The 27904-nt window shown below is 33.1% G+C and overlaps 1 protein-coding gene across 1 annotated transcript in view; it reads left to right on the forward strand.

Annotated features, from left to right (window-relative positions):
* The window catches only part of LOC149805030 (uncharacterized), a gene marked incomplete at its 3' end in the record, with an annotated part of 55769 nt that overhangs the window by 4047 nt on the left and 23818 nt on the right, over positions 1-27904 (forward strand). The window contains exons 4-14 of the mRNA XM_089933415.1: positions 1616-1738; positions 1960-2160; positions 5413-5535; positions 5742-5909; positions 10204-10371; positions 13512-13634; positions 18513-18680; positions 21901-22023; positions 22249-22416; positions 23090-23211; positions 25069-25264. Coding sequence (XP_089789541.1) covers positions 1616-1738; positions 1960-2160; positions 5413-5535; positions 5742-5909; positions 10204-10371; positions 13512-13634; positions 18513-18680; positions 21901-22023; positions 22249-22416; positions 23090-23211; positions 25069-25264 — 1683 coding nt within the window. The remainder of the gene's footprint in view (positions 1-1615; positions 1739-1959; positions 2161-5412; positions 5536-5741; positions 5910-10203; positions 10372-13511; positions 13635-18512; positions 18681-21900; positions 22024-22248; positions 22417-23089; positions 23212-25068; positions 25265-27904) is intronic.

The following is a 27904-nucleotide window of genomic DNA, read 5'->3' on the forward strand; positions in this document are numbered from 1 at the left end:
TCCCTCTTTGGAGTACAGCATAAAGAATGTATATCTCCTTAACATCTCATGCAGTGACGGAATTGACGCCGACTTCGGGATATTCACAGTGAACATTATAGAAAACATCCCGCCGACATTCACCAATTTAGGTCTCGATTTAAACAAATACTTAACTTTTCTCTCCACCGTAGTGTTTCCTCCTTTTTGCAAAGCATTTACCTGTAATAAATCATATCATGATATCGTTTTCTTACATTAGATAAACCACTTTTATACTGATAGGATAGGGTGAAGTGAAGCATTCTTGGTCGCACCTAGGAAAATAAAGTTCATAGAATTAATGAAAGAAAAGTATTACTATGTATAGTCAAAGTTTGTGCTTACAACCGTGTCCAATTTGCTTCTTTTGTGTGTCATTTAACAAAACTGAACACATACAAAGCGATTATTTAAATGGTTCATATCTTTATACCTATAGTTGTTACTAAAATCTCTCACAGGATTATGGGATGAATTGTAAGTCCTATTTCTTTCCCTAAATTGAAAGCGTTTATGATTTTACAAGGGAAGGACGAGACAGTTTTGTTAGGCCCTACATGTGAATATGAAATATGTTATTGAAATTCCTTTGTTACAAAGGAAATAAAGACTGATAGGAGTAAATTGTATGCGATGATGCTAACTTCGTGTTCCTCCAATTTAGAAACAAAGCACCTGTGGACAGATGTTGTTAAGAAATAACATCTTTGTAATAAATTAGATTTCAATTTTGTTGGGATATTTCATGGTTCGATATATATATATATATATATATATATATATATATATATATATATATATATATATATATATATATATATATATATATATATATAGGTTTTGTAGACAATTAGAATTTAGTAGTACTCTTGTTTTGCTCTATTTTGTTATAATCTTGTAGATTCCACCTCCAATGTCTCCTTGACGACGGCTCAGAAATTGACATACGTTGTTTACACAGTTTCGGCTACTGATAATGAGAACGATACTTTGTCGTTTAATTTTACCTGTGATCCGAGTGCCTGTCCCTTCTCTATTTCTCATTCATGTAAGTTTCTTGTTTATTTCCTAAGATTTACATAACTGTATTCGATAGTTGTTTTCTGGCTTTAGTAGGAATATTTGATGGTGTATAGATAGACATGGCTACATATGCTTGAAACATTATCGTTTCATCACATTTCAATTAAACGGAAATGTTTTATCATTTTTGAAAAATCTTAATGACTGCAACACCCAAGTAAATGTCACGGATGGACAATATCCATCTCATCACAAACATACATTACTGTTTTTCAGATATAACTCTTTACTAGATAACGCTGTCGACCAATAACCTTAAGCTGTTTCGCGAGACCGTACTGATCTAGCATTTTCACCCAAAGAAATGTCAAGGCCCTTTCCTTGTATGATAACAAGACTCTTAAATTCGAATTTGTTTTACAGCAGATGTAAAAAATGTGTTGAGTATACCACTCATGTTTTACAGTATTATATATCCGGAACATAAATTTCATACCAAATGCGTTAAATATTTTGTATCCCACATTTTAATATTCTATCTAATCTCTGCCTCTTTTATTTTGCATCATAGCTGGCGTGATCACAGTGTCTGCCAACCTAAGCGGGCATTCCACTCCATCATATAACGTAAATGTGTATGTTTCTGACGGACACTCGCTTGTTGGACCCAACGTTTTGACTGTGACAATCACAGGTAATACATGTACCCTTATTGTATATTCCATCGTAGCCTGGAATGGTTAATACACTCCTCACAGTTAAAAAAATTTATTTATGAAAAATATTAGCACCAAACCAGTTTGCATATGTAATATCAAAGAGTGTTCATTCAAATTAGCATCGGTAACACATATTTGCCTTGATGTTAAATATGTCTTTGCACACGTAATTATATTTGTTTTTTTAATTATGTAGCTATATTTGTAAGTATAATCTCCAAAATTCCAGAGACAATTCCATACTTCACCAACCTACCGAATGCTACAACAATCAATGAGACGGAGGTAGCTGGTAATGCTTTGTATACACTGATGTTCAAGGACGACAACCCAGAGGATGTTTTGTTTGTCAGAATGACAACGAGTACAGTTTACTTTTCCTTGGACACAAGTACATGTAAGTAGATTTTATTTGTTAGCAGTACATTGCAGAGAGATTTCATTGTTGGTGAAAAACGATTGGTGACGCATTATATGTGTAACTAAAACTATTTTTCAAAAGTCACTTTGCTTCATATTTTTTACAACACTACGATCTACAGATTAAGCGCATGAAACTAAAGCAAAAAAGGTGTACAATTATCATGATGAAATATGTTTCATGTATTATTTTTTTATACTCTCTACTTATCTTTGTGTCACACCACTTCGTAAGTATTGATCAAGAGACAAATATTGTTTCGTTCCTAGCATGCCAGATCATACATTTCAAATAAAGGATGGTACATATAAGGAACAAACAGAGGAGGAAAATTTCATATTTGATGACGACAATAATGTTATTGACCAAATTTTGATGGTGGTGAGCAATGGGCATGCCTTTTTTGAAAAGACAAATCCCGGACCGCAAATAACTTGAAACATATATCTTACTTGTAGAAGATAAACTTTGTATATTTAACATATTAGTTACAAAGTTAATTATGTTTAGGTTTACAACAAATACCACAATAATGTGTTTCCCAAGATAATTCTATCCTCCCCTTGAAATAGTCGGTCTTCCAGACTATCCATGTAAGAGTGTTTCGTCTGGTGCATTACTTTATTAAAAAATCGAGACCTTTCTGTGCAGTAGTATATCTTTGGATATTGTCCTCCAAGCAACATCAGGTTTTTTCAGAAAGAATTCTTTTTTATTGATACAGATATAGTCAAAGTAGCTTCCACCTTACCTGGTGCAATAGGTGTTAGTACACTTTTGTTTGAAGTGTCAGACTCTTACTCCCGGACATCGACGGGAACGTTCAACATTACCGTGACCAATGTGGTAAGTCAAAAGATCGAAACTGGAGGACTGCGCAATTTTACGACAAAAATCAGTTACAGTAAAGATAGAAGAAGTCTGCTAAAGTATGCAAAATGTGATCACGAGATTAAACGTGTTATATTGATGGATAGATGTCTGTGCTTAGTCAATTTTTACCTTTTTCTCTATGATGAAATGATCACAAAGACGATAATGTCCACGTGTTGAAGCTCTATCTATAGTTGTCTGTCTTTTTATTTCATGTTTTTGGAAGGAGACAGATTCTTCTTCCGACTATTCTGAGAACTTACACGACAGTTCTACGGTATACAACAAATATTGCCGCTATGCTGCTATAGCAAATTAAGGATACTTGATCAGCCCATTGATACTAATGCAGACCTTTACCGTGCCATCTGTTCTTTTTAAATTAGTCCTTGTTAAATATACCAAGACAGAGAGCGTAATTAAGTTATTTTCCTATCTGTCTCGTATGTGCATTTTAGTATTTCTTGCTTTTTGCACATGACTATTTTTATTACAATATCGTTTTTGTTTTATATTTACAGGCTCCAGTCATACACAGTTTACCTGCATCAACGTCAATCATCGAAACAACCTACAATGAAACGTTATTGCATACCATAAACGTTACGGATACTTCAACATCAGTTATATGCAACTTGATGACGACAAACGTTCCATTCCTAGTAAAGCAAATTTCAAATACAACCAACTGGGGAATTTACGTCCAGAACAATCCTGGTTTGGAGTACAGCATAACGAATGTATATTCTCTCAACATTTCTTGTAATGATGGAATTGATGCAGACACCGGGATATTTACTGCAAACATTACCGAAAATATTCCACCAACATTCACTAATCTAGGTTTGGTTGTATTCTAACATATGTTGATCTTGTTTCAGGCAGAATTTACTTTTCTTTATATCCTGTCTTTTTAATCAGGATGACCTCTTGCCATATCAAAATATCTCCATTGATTGTGTTTGGTGTATCACTGTAATTACTCTTTTTTATGAGAGAAGACAAAGTGATTTTTATTTCAAATTATGTTAGAATTAAAACTTTCAAGAATGTAGAAGTCAATACAATCAGTAAAAACTATTAAACAGTAATGCTGCAGTCAATCTGATACATAGTAAATGCCAACAAAATTATCTGTGTAAAGGATGTTCAAAGTGATAAAATTGTTTAAGCTTTAAATTCTTTACATGTTCATATTTTATATATCTCGAACCATGCAATTAGATATGATTGAGGAAGGGTCAGTACATTTCCCCCCGATGGCGAAAACAGTTGAAAATATGTAAATAGTTGGGTATAGTAATTCAGTATTTTGCATACGGTTCTGTTCCATCCTTTCTTGTGCATTTTTAGTTTGTTTAAAATTCTTGTCCCTTTTGATGAACTTAAACCTTAATTGTTCTACTTTTTGTCAATGTTCATTATTTCAAGGTTCCATCACCGTTGTCTTCCTGACGACGGCTCAGAACACTGGATACGTTGTCTACAGTGTGTCGGCCACCGATAATGAGAATGATACAATGTCATTTAATTTGACTTGTAATCCAAGCACCTGTCCTTTCTCTATTTCTTCAACATGTAAGTCGTACAACATATTTACCAGTATTTAATGTGGACATTACATATTCTGCTCGACATTTATTAATTCGCTGACATTTTTGTAGTCAATTTCTTTTGAAGTTAAATTAGACAATGGCTGCTAACTCGGTACAAGTTAAGATTATTTCAGATTGAATACAAAATTCATCCAGCATAAAATTAATTAATCCAGTACTTGCTCTGGCCTTTGCTAAGCCCCATATCTTTTTAGATATACTTCCGAATAGTTTTTAAAAATGTTAACATGTTACACAATTGCATCTAACTCCAATAATCTTTTGTTAACCACAGCTCAAAACATCCATCATTCTTATATGCCATAGCATTCATGTCAGACGGTCGTCGTATTTTCTTTTAAGTTTTAAATGTATAAGAATTTACAAGATATTTTATTTTTTGTCCCCAACACTTACGGTTTAAAGCTTAGAATATTTATAGAAACTAATATCTTGACAGAAGATAAATTATTGGTAGGTAAATATGTACTCCTACAATCCAACTGCAAGTCTTCTACACCTAAATAAAAGCTAACCGATCTATTGATTCTTATATTTGAAACTAAATCTACGTGAGGCATAAAGTGCAAATTCTACACCTAAATAAAACTAATCAATTTATTGACTGTTACCTTTGTAATTAAATATACATGCGGACACATTTTTGTACTAAATATATCACTTCGAAATATTATTCGCGTGGTCAGTTATATCCATAATTGTAGCAGAAATGCGATTTTCTTCTTTCTTTTTATTGTAGCTGGGGTGATTACTATATCTCGTGACTTAGATGGACATCCTGTTCGTTCCTATGATGTTAATGTATATGTCTGCGATGGACACTCGCTTGTGGGACCCGCTGTTTTAAATGTCACTATCACAGGTAAGTCAAGTAGGTCATCCTTGTATGCTGAAGTATCACGTCTGTATTTTTCGTATGTAAAGTATAATTTAGATTTCCAGTCATCAAAATTCGTCTGTTTCTCGCTTGACCTGTATGTATGTATGTATGTATGTATGTATCTATGTATGTACAGTATTATGTTGCTTGCTAAATAATAATTGCTAAATTTCCCAATTCTGTTTCAGAAACAGTACCGTACTTCAACAATCTACCAGCTAATACGACAATCAATGAGACTCTAGCAGCTGGCAATGCCATATATACACTCACTTTCGCAGATGATAATCCAGAAGATAATTTGACTGTCACGCTGAAGACAAATACATCTTATTTCACTTTGGACACCAGCACAAGTATGTTTTCAATTTTCAAAACTCTCTATGGCAAATGAAACATCACAGAAGCAATCAATACATTTTATTTATTTCCATTTTTAGATTTAAAAATACTAAGTTGTCAAAGGAGCGAAAACATACAAACCGAGAATCTACATTGTTTGCACCAAAAGATCTTGTTGTATGTACATATGATTTTGAAGCCTTTTAAATGTTTCTAAACACTGGTATCTGGGTCGTTGTCATACAAAAAGTAATGGAATACATTTGACATGGTATTGACTGGGGGTTTTGTTTCTAGGTGGTAAGTAGCTTCTTATGCATCAGACATAAATACATTGGTCTCATACTTAAAGGCAATGTATTATTATTGATATGAATGAAGGAATTCTTTTCACAAAACAAGCAGTTTAAAGTTTTCAACTATTACTCTAAATGTGTTGCCCTTGATCCTTGTCCCTCTTCGGTGGCTATGACACAAGATTATTATTTCTGAATCCCATTGCCTTACGATTCTATAGTCTTACACTAAGTAAAAGAATAAGCAGAAAACCAGCACGTTTTGTCAAATTCAACCAATAATTTATGTATTTAAGATACAAAATGAAACTTTAAATAGAACTAGCAGTATATTGAATTAAATTCAAAATAGTCCTAAATGTTCTATAACAGGACCAACATTTTAGAGTATGGCAAATGAATTCAGTGGCGAATTCCATAATTCAATCTGCTGATGTCTAGAAATCTTGAATGTGATACTGTTCTACCAGTATTGTTGTATCACAATGATATAATCCAAAATGTTCTTGAATGAATTCGCAATAATTCGATGAGAGTAATCTGATCCTAAATCAATGAGCCCTTTGTAATTCGAATGAATAATTGCAATAAATAAATACTCTCAGTTTAAAGCTGAACACAAATAAAATTGACATCTCTGAAAACTAATACTAAGATAAGGAATAATTGTCATGCAAACAACTGTACATACTCCTCACCTAACCTAGTTCATGGTAACCATTTTCTAAAAATACTCTATCAACAACGTCCTTTTATAATATTTTTAATTTCACATTAAACCTAGTCCTTGATTTCAACATATGTAAACATGTTTACCTTCAAGTAATAATAATTTTAATATATAACCTAAACTCATCGACATGAGTTAGCTATGTAATATTTTGTTTTTTAAAAAGTCGCAAGTCAGGTAGGCCCAAAGCCCAATACGTAATTATGGACAAGGGAAGTCACACATACATGGCAGCTATACCCGTCTTGCAATATATCTGACTCATTGTTATGTTCCTTTTTGTTATTACACTTTTGTTCCCGATGATGTTTGCATTTTTGTATACAGATACGATCCGAGTGGCTTCTTCTCTCCCTGGAGCAATAGGTATCAATGTGCTTGTGTTTGCGGTCTCAGATCCTTACTCCCAGACATCGACAGGAACGTTCGTAATCAATGTGATCAATGTGGTACGTATGATAAAGGTTGTGCTGATTTATCTAAGAATTAAATAAGTCACGATTAAAATGAACAAAAACAATCTCAAATATAAATACGTAGAAAATATATTTCTAAGCTAATAATAACGTTAAAATGCATGTCTTCTGTGTTCTATCAAGAATTTGAAGACAATACGCTCTTTCATATGTTCAATTCTCCTAAAACTGTCGACCTTTAAAAAAACCTTTCTTTAGACAATTTATACATCATAAGTGATTTATATAATCAGTGCTATACTTTAAAATCATCAAAGCTTTTATAAATGATTCCATGTGTCTTTGAATTGTTGAACAAAATAATGTGTAACAAGAAAAAAAACCCACATATTTATATAATATCAATCCGAAGAAAATTCCTAAGTCTTAGTTAATTTTGTTGAGCCTTCCAGAAAAGGTTTTTCTACATTTACTTCCTCTTTTTCGCATCTATAAATAACGTGTTTCTGTATATCTACAAAACGATAGGGGTTATATAAATGCTGTGGATGCTTTCTCGATGTCTCTGAGTTGTAGTAGTCAAGATTATTAAGATATTGTCAGTGTGATAAGTGGTTGTATTCACAGGTTCCAGTCATACACAGTTTACCAGCATCAACGTCCATCATCGAGACTACCTATAATGAAACACTGTTGCATACCATCAACGTTACGGATACGTCAACATCAATAACATGCTCTATGGTGACAGCAAACGTTCCGTTCGAAGTAAAACAGATTCCAACTATAGACAACTGGGGAATTTACGTCCAGAACACTCCCGCGTTGGAGTACAGCATAAAGAATGTGTATCTCCTTAACATCTCCTGTAGTGATGGAATTGACGCTGACTTCGGGATATTTACTGTGAACATTATAGAAAACATCCCGCCGACATTCACAAATTTAGGTCTGGATTAAAACAAATACTAACCTTATTTCTCCACTGTAGTGTTTTCTCCTTTGTAGCAAAGCATTTACCTGTAATAAATTATATCATAATATTGTTTTCTTTCATTAGATAAACCACTTTTAAACTGATAGGAAAGGGTGAAGTAAAACATTCTTGGATGAAATGTCAGCCCTACATGTTTTCAGAAATTGAAAGCGTTTATGATTTACAAGGCATGACCAGACACATCTTTTATGACCTACATATGAATATGAAACAAGTTATGGAAATTACGTTGTTTCACAGGAAATCAAGACTGATACAAGTAAATTGGATGCGATGATCTTAACTTCGTATTACTCCCATTCAGAAAGCAAGTACCTTTGAACCAGCATTGTTAAGAAATAATATGTTTGTAATAAATTAGATTTCAATTTTCTTGTGAGATTACATGGTTCTATATATATATATATATATATATATATATATATATATATATATATATATATATATATATATATATATATAATTTAACTGTACTCTTGTTTTGCACTATTTTATTTTAATGTTGTAGATTCCACCTCCAATGTCTCCTTGACGACGGCTCAAAAGTTGACATACGTTGTTTACACAGTTTCGGCTACTGATAATGAGAACGATACTTTGTCGTTTAATTTTACCTGTGATCCGAGTGCCTGCCCCTTCTTCATTTCTCATTCATGTAAGTTCTTTTTATTTCCTAAGATATATAGCATGATAAAAACTAGCAACGACCATAATGCACCAGCAGATAAGGGTCGATGTTGTTCGTTCTACTGATTATTCCTAGAAACCCCAGGGTAAATCGACATCGCCCAGTGCATCATCCAACATAAGATTTCGGTCGGGCAAGTTTGTAGTTCGACTCAACTTATAAGCGAGTATATACGAATTTCGGTTTTTCGTCATGCAGATGGTCCTATGAGCCATATATTAGATATTTTTTCAGCTCGTATCCCTTATTTTCTACACCACATCACCAGATCGATCGTTGATTTCTGGCTTTAGTCGACATATTTGATTGTCTATAGGCAGAAATGGCTACATATGCTTGAAACTTTATTGTTTTAGTTCATTCCAATTACACAAAAATGTTTTATCATTCCTGAAATATCTTTATCACTGCAACATCCAAATAAATACCATCCAAACAGATGGACATTATCCATCTCATCACGAACATACATTGATTATTGGCAGATATAATTCTTTAATAGATAACGCTGACTATTAATAGCGCGAAGGCGTTTTGTAATTAAACTGTTTCGCGAGACGGTAGTGTCTTAGCAGGTTCGCTAAAACATGTCAAGTCCTTTTCGTTGTTTGATGACAAGAATCTTAAAATCGATTTTAAGGTTAAAAGCAAATTTAAGAAATGTTTTGAGCATACACTCATATTTTACAGTATTATGTATCCGGTTTCATAAATATTATATCAAATGCGTAAAATCCTTTTTATCGCAAATTTTAATATTATATCTAATGTCTGCATCTTTTTTTGCATCGTAGCTGGCCAGATCACAGTGTCTGCCAACCTGAGCGGGCATTCCACTCCATCGTATAACATAAATGTGTATGTTTCTGACGGACACTCGCTTGTTGGACCCAACATTTTGACTGTGGCAATCACAGGTAATACATATACACTTGTTGTATATTCAAACATATGTTAGAATGGTTAATACAATCTTCACTGTCAAATGAAAGATTTCGTGTGAAAAATATTAGGACTGAAACCAGTTTGCATTTGTAAGCTCAAAGAGTTGTAATTCAATGTTGCATCGGTACTACATATTCTCTCTGATGTCAAATACCTCTTTGTACATGTAATTACATTTGGTTGTGTGTAGTTATGTAGGTATATCAGCAAATACATTCTCCATATACTATCACCAGAGACAATTCCATACTTCACCAACCTACCGAATGTTACAACAATCAGTGAGACGGAGGTAGTTGGTAATGCCTTGTATACGCTGATGTTCAAGGACGACAACCCAGAGGATGTTTTGTTTGTCAGAATGACGACGAGTACACCTTACTTTTCCATGGACACAAGTACCTGTAAGTAGATTTTATTTGTTAGCCGTATATTGCAGATATATTCCATTGTGAGTGACAAACAATAGGTGACGCATTATATGTGTAACTAAAACTATTTTTCAAAAGTCACTTTGCGTCATAGTTTGATCTACAGATTAAGCACATTAAAATAAGGCAATAAAGGTACACAAATATCATGACGAAATATGTTTCATATCTTAATTTGTTTATAATCTATACTTACCATTGTCTCACATCACTTCGTTACTATTAATCAAGAGACAATGATTCATTTTTTGCTTTCATAGCATACCATATCATTCCTTCCTAATGAAGGAATGTGTATATAAGGTAAAAACAAATGATGAAACATCATATTTGATGACGATAATAATATTGTAGACCAAAATGAATGGGATGTCGCTCAATCGGCATGCATTTGTTTAAGAAGACAAATACCAGACCTGAAATAAATTGTAATATATATATATAACTTATTTCTAGAATATAAATTTAGTAATATGAGCATATTATTTACAAAGTTAATTATATTTAGGTTTTTAAAAAAAAACACAAAGTCATTTTGTTTCCAAAGATGATCCTATCCTCTCCCTTGAAATAGCCAGTCTCTCAGACTATTCATATAATAACTTTTCGCCTGGTGCCATTGCTTTATCAACATCGAGTCCTTTCTGATCAGTTGTATATCTTATGTTATTGTACTCCAAGAGTTATCATGTTGTTCTTTTCTGTCAGAAATAATTATTTTTGTTTTTTATTCAGATATAGTCAAGGTAGCTTCTACTTTACCTGGTGCAATAGGTGTTAGTACACTTCTGTTTGAAGTGTCAGACGCTTACTCACAGACATCGACGGGAACTTTCAACATTACCGTGACCAATGTGGTAAGTTAAAAGATCGAAACTGCAGGACTGCGCTAATTTACGACACAAATCAGTCAAGAGAAAAGATTGAAGAATAAAATTAGTCTACTAAAATATTTCAATTGTGAACACAAGATTAAACGTGTTATATGATGCATGTATATATATATGCGTGTGTGTGAGTGCTTAGTCAGTTTTACTTTTTTCTATGATGAAAATGATCACAAAGACTGTAATGTCCACGTGTTGAACTCTATCTATAGTTGTCTGTCTTTTTATTAGATGTTTTGGAAGGAAACTATTTATTCTTCCTTCTATTCTGAGAACTTAAAGAACAGTTCAACGTTATACAACAATAATTGCCGTTATGTTGCTATACCACGTTAAGGACTCCTGAGCAGCCCATTGACACCAGTGGAGAGCTATAGAGTGCCATCAGTTTATTTTAAAGTAGTCCTTGTTAAATATACTAAGACAGAGAGCGTAATTATGTTATTTTCCTATCTGTCTCGTATGTGCATTTTAATATTTCTCGTTTTGGCACATTAATATTTTTATTACAATATCGTTTTCGTTTTATATTTACAGGCTCCAGTCATACACAGTTTACCTGCATCAACGTCAATCATCGAAACAACCTACAATGAAACGTTATTGCATACCATAAACGTTACGGATACTTCAACATCAGTTACATGCAACTTGATGACGACAAACGTTCCATTCCTAGTAAAGCAAATTTCACATACAACCAACTGGGGAATTTACGTCCAGAACAATCCTGGTTTAGAGTACAGCATAACGAATGTATATTCTCTCAACATTTCTTGTAATGATGGAATTGATGCAGACACCGGGATATTTACTGTGAACATTACCGAAAACATTCCACCGTCGTTCACTAATCTAGGTTTGGTTGTAATCTAATATTTATATTGATCTCGCTTTAGACTTTTCCTTTATACTCTGCTTTTTTATGCAGGATGACATCATACCATATCAAAATATCTGTATTGATTTTGTTTGATATATCCCCGTAGTTCCACTTTTATTATGAGAGAAAAGAAAGTGGTTTTCTTTAGTCAAGTTATGTTAAAATTAATACCTTCAAGATGTAGAAGTCAATACAATCATTAAAAACATTTCAGCAATTATGCTGCAGTCAATCTGATACACAGTAAATGCCAACAAAAAATATGTGTAACTGATATACAAAGTGATAAAATGATTTAACCTTTAAATTCTATACATAGTCATATTTATATGTCGACGGAGAACTCGAACGATGCTATATAATATGATTAATAGTGGGTCGGTACATTTTCTCTCGTCATGGCGAGAACAATTGAACATATATAAACAGTTGGGTTTAGTAATTTAATAATTTGCTATTTGCATAGGGTACTGTTCCATCAATTCTTGTGCATTTTAAGTTTGTATTAACATTCTTATCCCTTTGGATGAACTTAAACCTTAATTGTTCTTCTCTCATTCATTGTTTCAAGGTTCCATCGCCGTTGTCCCCCTGACGACGGCTCAGAATATTGGATACATTGTCTACAGTGTGTTGGCCACCGATAATGAGAATGATACAATGTCATTTAATTTGACTTGTAATCCAAGTACCTGTCCTTTCTCAATTTCTTCATCATGTAAGTCGCACAACATATTTTCCAGTACTTAATGTGGACATTACAGATTCTCCTTGACATTCATCCTATTCGCTGTCATTTTTGTCGTCAATTTATTTTGAAGTTTGATCAGGCAATAATAATAATTAATCCATTACTTCCTCTGACCTTTGCTAAACCCCATTTTCTTTGAGATACACTTCCGAATAGTCTTTAAAAAAATGAAACATGTTACTCAATTTCATCTGAAACTCTAGTAATTTTTGTTAATCACAGTTCAAAACATCCATCATTCTTATATGCACTATGCATTTCATATTAGACTATCGTAGTATTTTTTTAAAGTTTTAAATGCTTAAGAATTTACAAGCTATTTTATTGTTTTCCCCAGCAAAAATGGTTTAAAGCGTAAGTTATTTGTTAGAAATTAAGATCTTGGCAAAATCGGAATTATTGGTTGGTAAATATTTACTCCTTAACGTCAAACTGCAAGTAATCTTCACCTTAGCGAAAGCTGTCCAATCTAATGACTGTTATCTTTGAAACGTAATAGCGGACAAATTAGTTTGCTACATATATCGCTTCAAAATAGTGTTCTATCCAAATTTGTAGCAGCAATGCAATGTTCCTTTTCTTTATATTGCAGCTGGGGTGATTACTGTATCGCAAGACCTAGATGGACACCCTGTTCGTTCCTATGCTGTTAATGTATATGTCTGTGATGGACACTCGCTTGTGGGACCCGCTGTCTTAAATGTTACTATCACAGGTAATTACAATAAGTCATCCTTGTATGCATATGTAGCACGTCTGTAATTTTCGTACATGAGGTATAATTTAGATTTGCAGCCCTTAATACTCGTTTGTTTCTCTCTTGATATGTATGTATGTATGTATGTGTGTATGTATGTGTGTGTGTATGTATGTATGTATGTATATATGTATGTACAGCATTATGTTGCTTGCTAAAGAATATTTGTCTAAATTTCCCAATTCTGTTTCAGAAACAGTACCGTACTTCAACAATCTACCAGCTAATACGACAATCAATGAGACTCTGGCAGCTGGCAATATCATATATACACTTACTTTCACGGATGATAATCCAGAAGATAATTTGACTGTCACGTTGAAGACAAATACATCTTATTTCACTTTGGACACCAGTACAAGTATGTTTTCAGATCAAAACTCTCTATGGCAATTGAAACATCACAGAAGCAATGAATACATTTTATTTATATCCATTTTTATATTTTTTAAAACTAAATTATTAAAGGAGAGGAAACTTGCAAACCGAGAACATGAATTATTCTCACCATAATTCTTTTTGTATGTACATATTATTTTGAAGCCTGGTAAATCCTTTGAAACGTTGATATCTGGCTCGTTTCATGCAAATTGTAATAGATTGCATTTGACATGGCATTGTCTGAGTTTTCTTTCTTGGTGGTATCTAGCTTGTTATGCATCAGACATTAGCACCGTGTTCTCATTCTTAAAGACAGTATACTATTCCGGATATGAATGAAGGAACTCTTATAACAAAATTAGCAGGTTAAAGTTTTCAACTATTACTCTAAATGAATTGTCCTTGATCCATGTCCCTCTTCGGTGGCTATTTCACAAGATTATTATTCCTGAACCCCATTACCATACGGTTCTATAGTATTAAACTAAGTAAAACAATAAGAGAAAAATCAACAGTTTTTGCAAAATTCAACAAATAATCCATGTACTTAGAATACAAAGTGAGCATTTAAATGGAACTTACAGTACATTGAAGTAAATCCCAAATAGTCCTAAACGTTTTATAACAGGTACAAAATTTGTAGAAGATTACAAATGATTTCCAGGGTCGAACTCCATAATTGAATCTGCTGATATGCAAGTATTCTCGAATGTGAATCTCTGCCAACAGTATTGCTGTATCACAATGATATAGCCAAAAATGTCCTTGAATAAATTCACAATAATTCGATGATAGTAGTTTGGTCCAAAATTAATGAGTGCTTTGTAATTCCAATGAATACTTGCAATAAATAAATCATCTCAGTTTAAAACTGAACACAAATAAAATTGATTACTCTAAAGATTGATATTAAGATTAGGATTGATAATTGTCATGTACAAACCATCTTATACCTCCCCACCTAACCTAGTTCACAGTAACCATTTTCTGAAAATACTCAATCAACAACGTGCTTCTATAATGTTTTTAATTCACAGTAAAGCTAGACCTTGAACTCAACATATGTAAACATGTTTATCTTCAAGTAATAATAATAATCTTAATATAAAATCTAAAATGATTTACATGAGTTAGCTATCTAATATGCTGTTTATTAAAAAGTCACAGGTCAGGTAGGCCCAAAGTCCTATCCTTAATTATGAACAGGGGAAGTCACACACACACATGGTAGCTATGCCCGTCTTGCAATATATCTGGTTCATTATTATATTCCTTTTTGTTATTACACTTCTGTGTCCGATGATGTTTGCATTGTTTTTTATTTATTTAGATACGATCCGAGTTTTCTCTTCTCTCCCTGGGGCAATAGGTACCAATGTGCTTGTGTTTGCGGTCTCAGATCCTTACTCCCAGACGACGACAGCAACGTTCATAATCAATGTTATCAATGTGGTACGAAAAAAAAGGTTATGCCGTCTTAATCTAAGAATGAAATAAGTCACCATTAAACTGAACAAAATAAAACCTCAAATATAAATACGTTGAAAATAAATTTCTAAGTTAATCATAGCGTTAAAATGTACATATTTTACGTAATATCAAGAATATGAACAAACTACACTTATTCATATATTAAACGCTCCTTTTGGTTTCTTTCACATCTGAAACTGACGACCGTTAAATAATTTTCCTTTAGACAATTTGTATATCATATGCGACTTTTATAATCAGTGCAATACCTTAAAATCAGCAAAGCTTTTGTACATATTTCCAAGTGTCCCAGAGTTGTTGAACAAAATAATGTGTAACAACGATAAACACAAATGCATGTAATATCAAACGGAAGGAAAATCATTTTTAAATCTTAGTTAACTTTGTTGACTCTTGCAGAAAAGTGGCTCTTATAATTGCTAACTCTTTCAACTAATATACTTAAACTGTTTCTCTATATTTAACAAATGTTATATAGATGCTCTAGATGCTTTCTCGATGTCTCTGAGTTGTAGTAGTCACGTTGATTAAGATACTGTCAGTGTGATAAGTGGTTGTATTCACAGGTTCCAGTCATACACAGTTTACCAGCATCAACGTCCATCATCGAGACTACCTATAATGAAACACTATTGCATACCATCAACGTTACGGATACGTCAACATCAATAACATGCTCTATGGTGACGGCAAACGTTCCGTTCGAAGTAAAACAGATTCCAACTACAGTCAACTGGGGAATTTACGTCCAGAACACTCCCGCTTTGGAGTACAGCATAAAGAATGTATATCTCCTTAACATCTCGTGTAGTGACGGAATTGACGCCGACTTCGGGATATTCATAGTGAACATTATAGAAAACATCCCGCCGACATTCACCAATTTAGGTCTGGATTAAAGCATTTACTAAACTTGTTTCTCCACTGTAGTGTTTTCTTCCATTTTAGCAAGGCATTTACCTGTAATAAATCATATCATGATATTGTTTTCTTTCATCAGCTAAACCACTTTTATGCTGATAGGAAAGGGTGAAGTGAAGCATTCTTGGTCGCACCTAGGAATTTAAAGATTATAGAATTAATAAAAGAAAAGTATTACTATGCATATTCAGAGTTTTTATTTACTACTTTGTCCAATTTGCTTCTTTTCTGTGTCATTTTAACAAAAACTAAAAACATAAAGCGACTATTTAAATGGTTCATATCTTTATACTAATTGTTGTAACTAAAAGCTTTCACAAGATTATCGGATGAAGTGTAAATCCTACTTGTTTTCAGACATTGAGAACGTTTGTGATTTGACAAGGTAATGGCCGGAGACATTTCTAATGCCCTATATGTGATTATGAAAAATGTTATTGAAATTCCTTTGTTACAAAGGAAAGCAAGACTGATAGGAGTAAATTGTAAAGAATTAATATCTTTGCAATAATATAAATTGCAATTTTCTTAGGATATATATATATATATATATATATATATATATATATATATATATATATATATATATATATATATATATATATATATATATATATATATATATAAAACTTTGTAGACAATTAGAATTTAATTGTACTCTTGTTTTGCACTATTTTATTATAACGTTGTAGATTCCACCTCCAATGTCTCCTTGACCACGGCTCAGAAGTTGACATACGTTGTTTACACAGTTTCGGCTACTGATAATGAGAACGATACTTTGTCGTTTAATTTTACCTGTGATCCGAGTGCCTGCCCCTTCTCCATTTCTTATACATGTAAGTTGTTTGTTTTTATTTCCTAAGATGTGCATATTACTGTAGCATGAGAAAAACTAGTAACGATCATAATGCGCCAGCAGAAAAGAGTCTATGTTTTTGTTCTACTGATTATTCCTAGAATCCCCAGGGTAAATCGACATCGTCCAGTGCATTATGCAACGTAGGATTTGGGTCGGGCAAGTTTGTAGTTGGACTCAACTTACAAGCGTGTATATATGCTTTTCCGTTTTTCGTCATGCAGATGGTTCTATGAGACTCTGATTAGATATTCTTTCAACTTTTATCCCCTCTTTTCCACACCACATCAACAAATCGATCGTTGATTTCTCACATTAGTTGGCATATTTGATGGTGTATATACAGAAATGACTATATATGCTTGAAACATTATTGATTTAGTACATTCCAATTAAATGGAAATATTTTATCATTCCTGAAAAATTTTAATCACTGCAACACCCAGTTAAATGTCATCAAAAAGATGGACAATATTCGTCTCCTCACAAACTTACATTGATTATTGGCAGATATAATTCTTTAATAGAAAACGCTGACCATTAATAGCGTCAAGACGTTCTGTAATTAAGCTGTTTCATTATGCCGTTGTGATCTAGCATCTTCACTGAAAGATGTCAAGTCCTTTTAGTTGTGTGATGACAAGAATCTTAAAACGGATTTTAAATTTTACAGTTAATTTAAGAAAGTTGCTGAGTATATCCGGTTTCATAAATTTCATATCAAATGCGTTAAATCCTTTGTGTTCCAAACTTTAATTATTATATCTAATCTCTGCCTCTTTTTCGGAATCGTAGCTGGCGTGATCACAGTGTCTGCCAACCTCAGCGGGCTTTCCACTCCATCGTATAACGTAAATGTGTATGTTTATGACGGACACTCACTTGTTGGACCCAACGTCTTGAATGTGACAATCTCAGGTAATACATATACCCTTGTTTCATATTCTAACATACCTTAGAATGGTTACTACACTCTTCACTGTCAAAAACGTTTTTTTGGGGAGAAATATTAGCACCAAAACCGGTTTACATGTGTAATCTCAAAGAGTGTTCATTCAATCTAGCATCGGTAATATTTATATATTAGCACTCATGTTAAATATGTCTTCGTACAGGTAATAACATTTGGTTCTTTGTAATTATGTAGCTATATTTGTAAATAAAGTCTCTTATATAACTCACAGAGACAATTCCATACTTCACCAACCTACCGAATGCTACAACAATCAATGAGACGGAGATAGTTGGTAATGCCTTGTATACGCTGATGTTCAAGGACGACAACCCAGAGGATGTTTTGTTTGTCAGAATGACGACGAGTACACCTTACTTTTCCTTTGACAACAGTACCTGTAAGTAGATTGTATTTGTTATCCGTACATTGCAGAGAGATTTCATTGTGGGTGAAAAACAATAGGTGACGCATTATATGTGTAACTAAAACTATTTTTCAAAAGCAACTTTGCGTGATAGTTTCTACAAAACTACGATCTACAGATCTAAGCGGATGAACCTATAGGAATGATGGTGTACAAATATCATGATCAAATATGGTTCATGTATTTTTTTTATAATCTCTACTGATCTTTGTGTCACATCACTTCGTTAGTATTAATCAAGAGACCAAGATGCGTTGTTTTCTTTCCTAGCATGCCAGATCATTCATTTTAAATGAAGGAAGATACATATAAGGGACAAACTTACGAGGACAACTTCATACTTGATGACGATTAAAATCATAATGACCAAAGATTTAAGGGTGGGGAGGCGGGCAATAGGCATACCTTTCTTCGAGAAGACAAATACCGGACCGCAAATAACTTGAAATATATATAACTTATTTGATTAATACAAATTTAGTAATATGTAGCATATTAATTACAAAGTTAATTATATTTATATTTTAATAAAACCCAGACAAACATGTTGTTTACAAAGATAATCATAGCTTCCCCTTGACATAGCATAGTCGTTCTCTTAGGCTATCGTATAATACTTTTTCGTCTGGTGTCATTGCTGCATCAACATCAAGTCCTTTCTCTTAGTAGTATATCCTTGGATATAGTCATCCAAGCATTATCAGGTTTTTTCAGAAAAAAAATCTTTTTTATTCATACAGATATAGTCAAAGTAGCTTCCACCTTACCTGGTGCTATAGGTGTTAGTACACTTCTGTTTGAAGTGTCAGACTCTTACTCCCGGACATCGACGGGAACATTCAACATTACCGTGACGAATGTGGTAAGTCAAAAGATCGAAACTAGAGGATTACGATATTTTACAACACAAATCAGTCTAGAAAAAAGATAGAAGCATAAACAAGTCTACAAAATTATTTATAATGTGATTAGAGATTAAACGTGTTATAAAGATGCATAGATATCTGTACTTAGACAATGTTTACCTTTTCTCTATGATGAAAATGACCACAAAGACTATAATGTCCACGTGTTGAAGTTCTATCTATAGTTGTCTGTCTTTTTATTACATGTTTTGGAAGAAAACAAATTCTTTCTTCCTACATTTTGAGAAATTAAAGAACAGTTATACGGTATACAACAACTAATGTCGCTATTTTGCTGTCTAATAAATTAAGGATACTTGACCATCCCATTGATACCAATGTAGAGTTTAAAGTGCCATCTGTTTTATTTAAATTATTCCTTGTTAAATATGCTAAGACAGAGAGCGTAATTATGTTATTTTCCTGCATGTCCAGTATGTGCATTTTAATATTTGTCGCTTTTTCACCATAATATTTTTATTACAATATCGTTTTCGTTTTATAATCAAAGGCTCCAGTCATACACAGCTTACCTGCATCAACGTCAATCATCGAAACAACCCACATTGAAACTCTATTGCATACCATCAACGTTACGGATACTTCAACATCAGTTACATGCAACTTGATGACGACAAACGTTCCATTCCTAGTAAAGCAAATTTCAAATACAACCAACTGGGGGATTTACATCCAGAACAATCCTGGTTTGGAGTACAGCATAAAGAATGTATATTCTCTCAACATTTCTTGTAATGATGGAATTGATGCAGACACCGGGATATTTACTGTGAACATTACCGAAAACATTCCACCGGCATTCACTAATCTAGGTTTGGTTATAATCTAAATTATCTTGTTATCGTTCGTGGCAGAATTCTCTTTTGCTTTATATTCTGCCTTTTTTCTCAACATGACATCATACCATATCAAAATATCTATATTGATCTTGTTTTATGTGTCCCAGTAATTCCACTTTTATTATGAGAGGAGAAGGTGACTTTTTTTTCGAATTATGTTAGAATTAAAACCTTCAAGAATGTAGAAGCTAATACAATCAGTAAGAAAGATCCATCAAAAATGCTGCAGTCATACTGATACACAGTAAAGGCCAAGAACAGAATGTGTAAAGGATATTAAAAGTGATAAAATTATTTAAGTTTTAACTGTTTTCATAGTCATATTTGATATGTGTACTGAGAACTTAAACCATGCATTAAATATGATTTATGAAGGGTCAGTACATTTTTCCCCTCACGGCGAAAACAAGTGAAAATATGTAAACAGTTGTGTTTAGTAATTCAGTAATTTGCTATTTGTATAGGGTACCGTTCCATCATTTCTAGCGCATTTTAAGTTTCTTTAAAATTCTTGCCCGTTTGCATGAACTTAAAACTTAATTGTTTTATTATTGTCATTGTTCATGATTTCAAGGTTCCATCACCGTTGTCTCCCTGACGACGTCTCAGAATACTGGATACGTTGTCTACGGTGTTTTGGCCAACGATAATGAGAATGATACAATGTCATTTAATCTGACTTGTAATCCAAGCACCTGTCCTTTCTCAATTTCTTCAACATGTAAGTCGCACAACATATTTTCCAGTACTTAATGTGGACATTACAGATTCTCCTTGACATTGATCATATTCGCTGACATTTTTGTCGTCAATTTATTTTGAAATTTAATTAGGCAGTGGCTGCTTACTCAGTACAAATTAAGATTATTGCATATTGAATACAAAAATTATCCAGCATAAAATTAATTAATTCGTTCCATTGCTCTGACTTTTTCTAAACCCCATTTTCTTTTAGATACACTTCCGAATAGTTTTAAAAAATGGAAACATATTACACAATTGCACCTAAAACTTCAATAATCCTTTGTTAATCACAGCTCAAAACATCCATCATTCTTATATGCACAATGCATTTCATGTCAGACAATCGTCGTAATTTTCTTTTAAGTTTTGAATGTTTAAGGATTTACAAGCCATTTTATTTTTGTCCCCAGCAATTATGGTTTAAAGGATATGATATTTTTAGAAGCTAATATCTTGACAAGATCCTAATTATTGGTAGGGAATTATTTACTCCTTTAAGTCCAACTGCAAGTGTTCTTCACCTAAATAAAAGCTGTCCAGTCTAATGACTGTTATCTTTGAATCTAAATATACTTGCTGATAAATTTGTTTGGTACATATATCGCTTCGAAATATTGAAAGGCGCGGTCAGTTCCATCCAGAATTGTATCAGAAATGCAGTCTTCTTCTTTCTTTTTATTGTAGCTGGGGTGATTACTGTATCTCTAGACCTAGATGGACACCCTGTTCGTTCCTATGCTGTTAATGTATATATCTGTGATGGACACTCGCTTGTGGGACCCGCTGTCTTAAATGTCACTATCACAGGTAATAGGGATGTGTGTTACATGTATGTTAAACCATTTAATGTGTAGAAAGCATCATCTACAACTATTCCCAAAGCCTTCTCTGGCTCTAGTTTTATGATCCTGAGAATTTGCATCGAAAATAATATACAATTAGCAATTATATGTACAGTTGATAAATAATATCCCCTTTTTACTCGCACATGAGCTTGTCTGTATGTTTGAAGAAATTTATTTATGTCCCTAGAAACTATTCCGTACTTCATCAATCTACCGGCCAATATGACAATCAATGAGACTGAGGCAGTTGGCAATAGTTTCTACACCGTGAGCTTCATGGATGATAACCCAGCGGATGTTTTGAATGTCACAATGACTACAAGCACATCCTACTTTACCTTCGACTCAAATACAAGTAAGTTTTTGATTTTGGTAACTCTTCTCCATAGATCAAGCATCAGCGTACGAATCTGTTTATTCCATAAATTGACAAAATGCTACTTATTTTTATCATTAGTAATTCTTATTCGACTTTATTTTCGAGAACGAACTACATTTGTAGTAGGCATATTTTCGAGTAAGCTTATCTCTATACTTCGAAAACAGGTTCTCTGTTTTTAAAATTTCCCATGTTTGTTTAAAGAGGAGAAATAATATATCCATTCATGCCTTTCAATTCATCACTGATTAAGAATACCTTTATTCAGTATTAACTGATGATTTTGCAATCAGTTTTCTTGCATATAGTTCAGAACCCCCGTCCTTATTCTATAAATGCGTTTGATAATAATGAAATAATGAAACATAAAAGAGTGCATGGCTGTACTAACTCGGAAACAAACTGGATTCATCCCAATCATTTTAACATTGCAGTTGATGCAGTCTATAACTGGAACAAAACCCTGTCAGAACTAATGCATATGATATTTCCTCTTACAAAGAGGATGTATTTATATCGAGGTTATTTCATTTTAAATACATAGTTTATGACTATGTCCATTCAGAGTCCGTTTATGCGTCTTTTGTTGCGCTTTGTATTATGATGTATTTCAATTAAATCACACTCTTTGTTACTCTCATTACTATAGGGAAAATCAAAGTCGCCTCATCCCTACCAGGTTCGATAGGTGTGAATGAACTTGTGTTCCAGGTGTCAGACCCATACTCCCAGACCTCAACTGGGACATTCACAATTATGGTGTCCAATGTGGTAAGTCAAAAGGTCAAAAACAACAGGTTGATTACGCTATCTTATGAATGAAATGTGTAATCAGCCAAACAAGAATAAATACTGTAACTCACTCCATATAACTAAGAATTAAGGAGAGTAAAATGAAGAATATAACTTCACATTACATTTAGTAGATGACCTAATTATCGTACTTCACTCTCTCTCTCTCTCTCTCTCTGTGGTGTTGACCTTCGAAGTGAATCTTTCACTGAACCACTGTCCAACTCAAAATAATGTATCATTAATAATTCTAAATACCAAGTGTTTTTTCTCTTTGTGTGTCTGTGTCTGTGTTTATGTGTGTGTGCTATATTTTATCGCAGTTCCACATATTATAATGATACATTTTATTATGTATTCCATTTTGAGATATTAAAATAAATAAATTCGAGAAAAGTGATATCGCCAAGTGACGATACCACTTTCATCGCCACAGTGGCGATATTGCTGTTGCAACTACCATATTATCTGATTTACAAAATATATCTGCCCATTATTCAAACCGGTATTTCAATAATTAGGTCTATTTCACTTTTCCCTTCTTTCTTCTCTCTCTCTCTCTCTCTCTCAGGAATAACAGATCTTTTAGATGTAACAATAACATAGACCCTCTAGTATAGTCAACGAGGGGGTGCCTTAAAAAAGAGCCACAAAACGAGGCTTTACGTATTAAGTTGTTATAATCAGTTTTCCACGTGAATCATGGACATTGTGAGCAATATAATTCACATCTTGCTACTTGATATTTTGGGTCACCTAAACAGTATCATATACCTTTTACTCTGATACAAACAGTACAGATTTTGAGGAAAATAACCCACTTCATTAAATATCTTCATCAAATTGTCATGGTACTGATTTTTAATTTCATCAAAATCATAATCATGGTTGACAACGATGGAATATTGGACATTGATGAGTATTAATTGGAAACAAAAATTAAATAACAGTCAAAAGTTGGGATGCGGTTATCAGATTAGACTGCAAGTCTGTTAAGGCCATAACCAAATTCATGTTTGAATGCGGAATTGAATAAATAAATATCCCAACTCGTACAATTGACTCACAGTCATTAAACTTTTATGTTTATAGATGTTACACTCTGAAGTCTGTCAGACACGACCACCCTGTCATGTTTCTACAGTTCTCCCAACAATGTTCATCAATATGTGCTAGAATTGTGTTAACAAAATTAAGCAAATCCCGTAATATTCGTGTAAAGCAGTCATTAATTTGTCAAGATACACAATTGAACCATTATATTTATATTGTGAATTTATTGTAAAATATTCACTATGATAAACATTATGCAAACTTTTGAAACTTCTTTTTATCGATGTAATGCGTGTGTATATATATATATATATATATATATATATATATATATATATATATATATATATATATATATATATATATATATGTGTGTGTGTGTGTGTGTGTGTGTGTGTGTGTGTGTGTGTGTGTGTGTGTAATTTGGATTTTTAACGTAGCTTTAGAAAATTTTCAGTCATATCGCTACGATGTCTGTAGTTTAGCAATTGATAGTGATGAAGCCGTTAATGGCATCGACGCATAATGGGAAGAAGAACCATTAAAATCTACTGCATTAGCCTTACAAAATAAAAAATGAAAAGAGCATCTACATTTATTGTGTAGATATAAGAAACTATTCCAAGAGTGAAGTGGAAACATTATGTATTTGGCATGAATACAATCATTACAATACGATATTTTCACTCTTTTCGTGAAATCTTTCGCTTATCTACTCAAATTACAGAGGTATCCTCTATGCATCATGATTTGAGTAATCTAGCACAGCATTTTTATTTACAGGCTCCAGTTATACACAGTTTACCAAATTCAACAACGATCAGGGAGTCCACCAAGACTGAAACCTTGTTGCATTCCATCAATGTAACAGATACGTCAACAAACATAACATGCACAATGACGACAACAGGTGTCCCATTCCTCATAAAGAAGATTACAAATACAACCAAATGGGGGATTTACCTACAGAATAATCCTGGTTTGGTGGCTGACACACTACCCATGTATAACCTTAGCATTTCGTGCGATGACGGAATCGCTGTAGATACTGGAATATTTACTGTGTACATCGCAGATAATATTCCGCCTACGTTCACAAATTTAGGTTTGATTTTATACTTAATCTAAACATTATTTTCCCTCTTCATGGTTTTGTTCCTATCGACACCTTTCACAATATTCTGGCTGACTTTCCGATCTATTGATCTCTCTCTTATAATTTGAGTCCAACTGCAAACACCATATACTGTCTGGCTGCTCCTAACAAACTATAAGGCCCAGATCAGCCGGCCTTATTAGCAGATCTGCGTCTATGCAATCTAACGTAAAAACAAATATATAAGGTACATACTATTGTGACATATAATCGTAATAGACTCTTGAAGTAGTATGATTCTCGTTTGGGGTGCGAGAGGTCCCGGGTTCAAATACTAGATGAGTCCACATTTTCTGTTTCCACTCTACGGTCATAAACCAAGTAATAGAAAGAAGCAGAACCAGCAAGTTTGTTAAAAACAATTTTAAAAATAATTGAATTATCAACGTTATAAAATGAAAATGTAACAAAAGTTAATACAAAATTATCCTAAAAGGTTATATCAAGTTCGGAAGAATTTCGGATCCACAATGCATGTGTCACAATGACGTTGTTCAGAACTCCTTTGAATAATGCACAATAGTCCTAGAAGATTATTTTAGTCAAATGGGCACTTTATAATTCCAGTGACTAAAGTCTCTACAAATGTCTCCTCTCAAATTATCTAAGCACAACATCAAACACTCTGCAGACACATTTTAACATATAAAATAAGAATCCAAATTAGTAATGAATCCAAAATAGGAATGAACCTTTCGGCTCTGTTCTCTCCTTATATACACCTTCAAGAGTCTATTACGACCATATGTCGCAATATACCCAAAGTAACAGATCTAACTAATCAGTCTTATATTTAAAAATATCTAACCCATCGCATGGGATATAACTTAATTCTTTAAAGAACCCACCTCACTTACCACTTGTCCGGTAGGAAACCACCCTAAAATCGTAAATATATCTCATTATTTACATTAGTAATAACAGTGGTAAACCCCTACGTTAACAATTATTTATAGATCCTACTTAATCTACACTCTTACAATAAAATTTTATACCAGTGTATACAAATTAAATATATAATATCTTGGTCATAGATGATCATTGCAATTTATTGTCATGAGAAAGGTACACATAATAGAGAAAAAATAATGTACTAAGAATCACTAACAATATAGAGATACCTAACAACACATTCTTCGTAAATGTAGCGCGTTCCCTGAAATCTTTCTCATTTAGCTGTTTGATGAAATTTACCATAAAATAAAGAGAAAAATTGCTTACTTTATATAGTGTTTACTGTCCAAAAGGAAATTAGCATTGCTAGTTCCATGTCTGTCAAACAAATTACAAATGACATTTTGATGCCAACCAAACCAGAATTAAACTCACGTGTAAATAATAATCAAGAAGTGAGAATTTCATATTATTCATGATGTCCCTAAGACAACCGCAGGATACGGCACTTAATATGTCCAGAGTAGAAGATAACTGAGAGGTCAGGCTACCTCATTTGGAATTCGGACTTCCTTATGATTCCAAAATATGACTGTAAAGATACTCCTTAAACAAACGTTCTTATAATGAAATATTAATATGGAAATAAGCATGCCGTTAACTTCACAGTTTATTATCTACAAATCGTTTCTGTGTTAGTGAAATTAGCCTATGCTATCACTTTCTTTGCCTGCAAGTTGTCCCAGTGTGCAACCATATGAATTTGAAAGTTTTTGAATTCTGATCTCTGATTCAACCAGATCTGACGATTCCTGATTGTATTGCAGTCTGCCAAGAGGGCAGGTTTATATCTCCTCTTTGAATGCACTGATAACATTGGGAAAAAGGCACAACACTTTAAAAATACTCCTAAAATGATTCAAAGGAATTATGCAGAGATTTTTAATGTACTAAAATATAATTGAAATATCTATGTCTCTTCTTAGATCAAAACCTTTGGAATGTCACGCCATTTATTTCAGTCTTTTTTTATTAATTTTAGCTTCCAGCAACCATGCCTCCCTGACGACGGCTCTGAACGCAGGATACGTTGTCTATATAGTGTCAGCCACCGACACTGAAAATGATACCTTGACTTTCAACTTAACCTGTGATCCGAGAACCTGTCCTTTCAACATTTCGTCCTCATGTAAGTTCATATTTCTGCACCAACGACAACCTTTCTATAATCATATTGTGAAACTAAACAACAAAGGAACTGTTGAAATCCATGGAGTATACAGTGATTTTTTTATTAAATCTTCATTCATTCAATTATATATGTTGTGTTTGCTTGACGTAGTCAAGTTATCAAGTTATAGGAGTCTAGCCGTGCTGACGAAACAAAGTCCGATAAAATGAGTCTTTGATTCCATTAAGTCAGCGTTCATTTCTAAAATATGAATTTTATTTTTAAAACTTAACTTATTTTATTACTTCCTTGTCACTTATTTAACCATTAAATAACTTATTTGTTCAGACTGTCTTGTGAATATATATATATATATATATATATATATATATATATAT

Source organism: Sinohyriopsis cumingii, chromosome 2, assembly GCF_028554795.1.
Source record: "Sinohyriopsis cumingii isolate HCF-2022 chromosome 2, ASM2855479v2, whole genome shotgun sequence".
NCBI lineage: Eukaryota > Metazoa > Mollusca > Bivalvia > Unionida > Unionidae > Sinohyriopsis > Sinohyriopsis cumingii.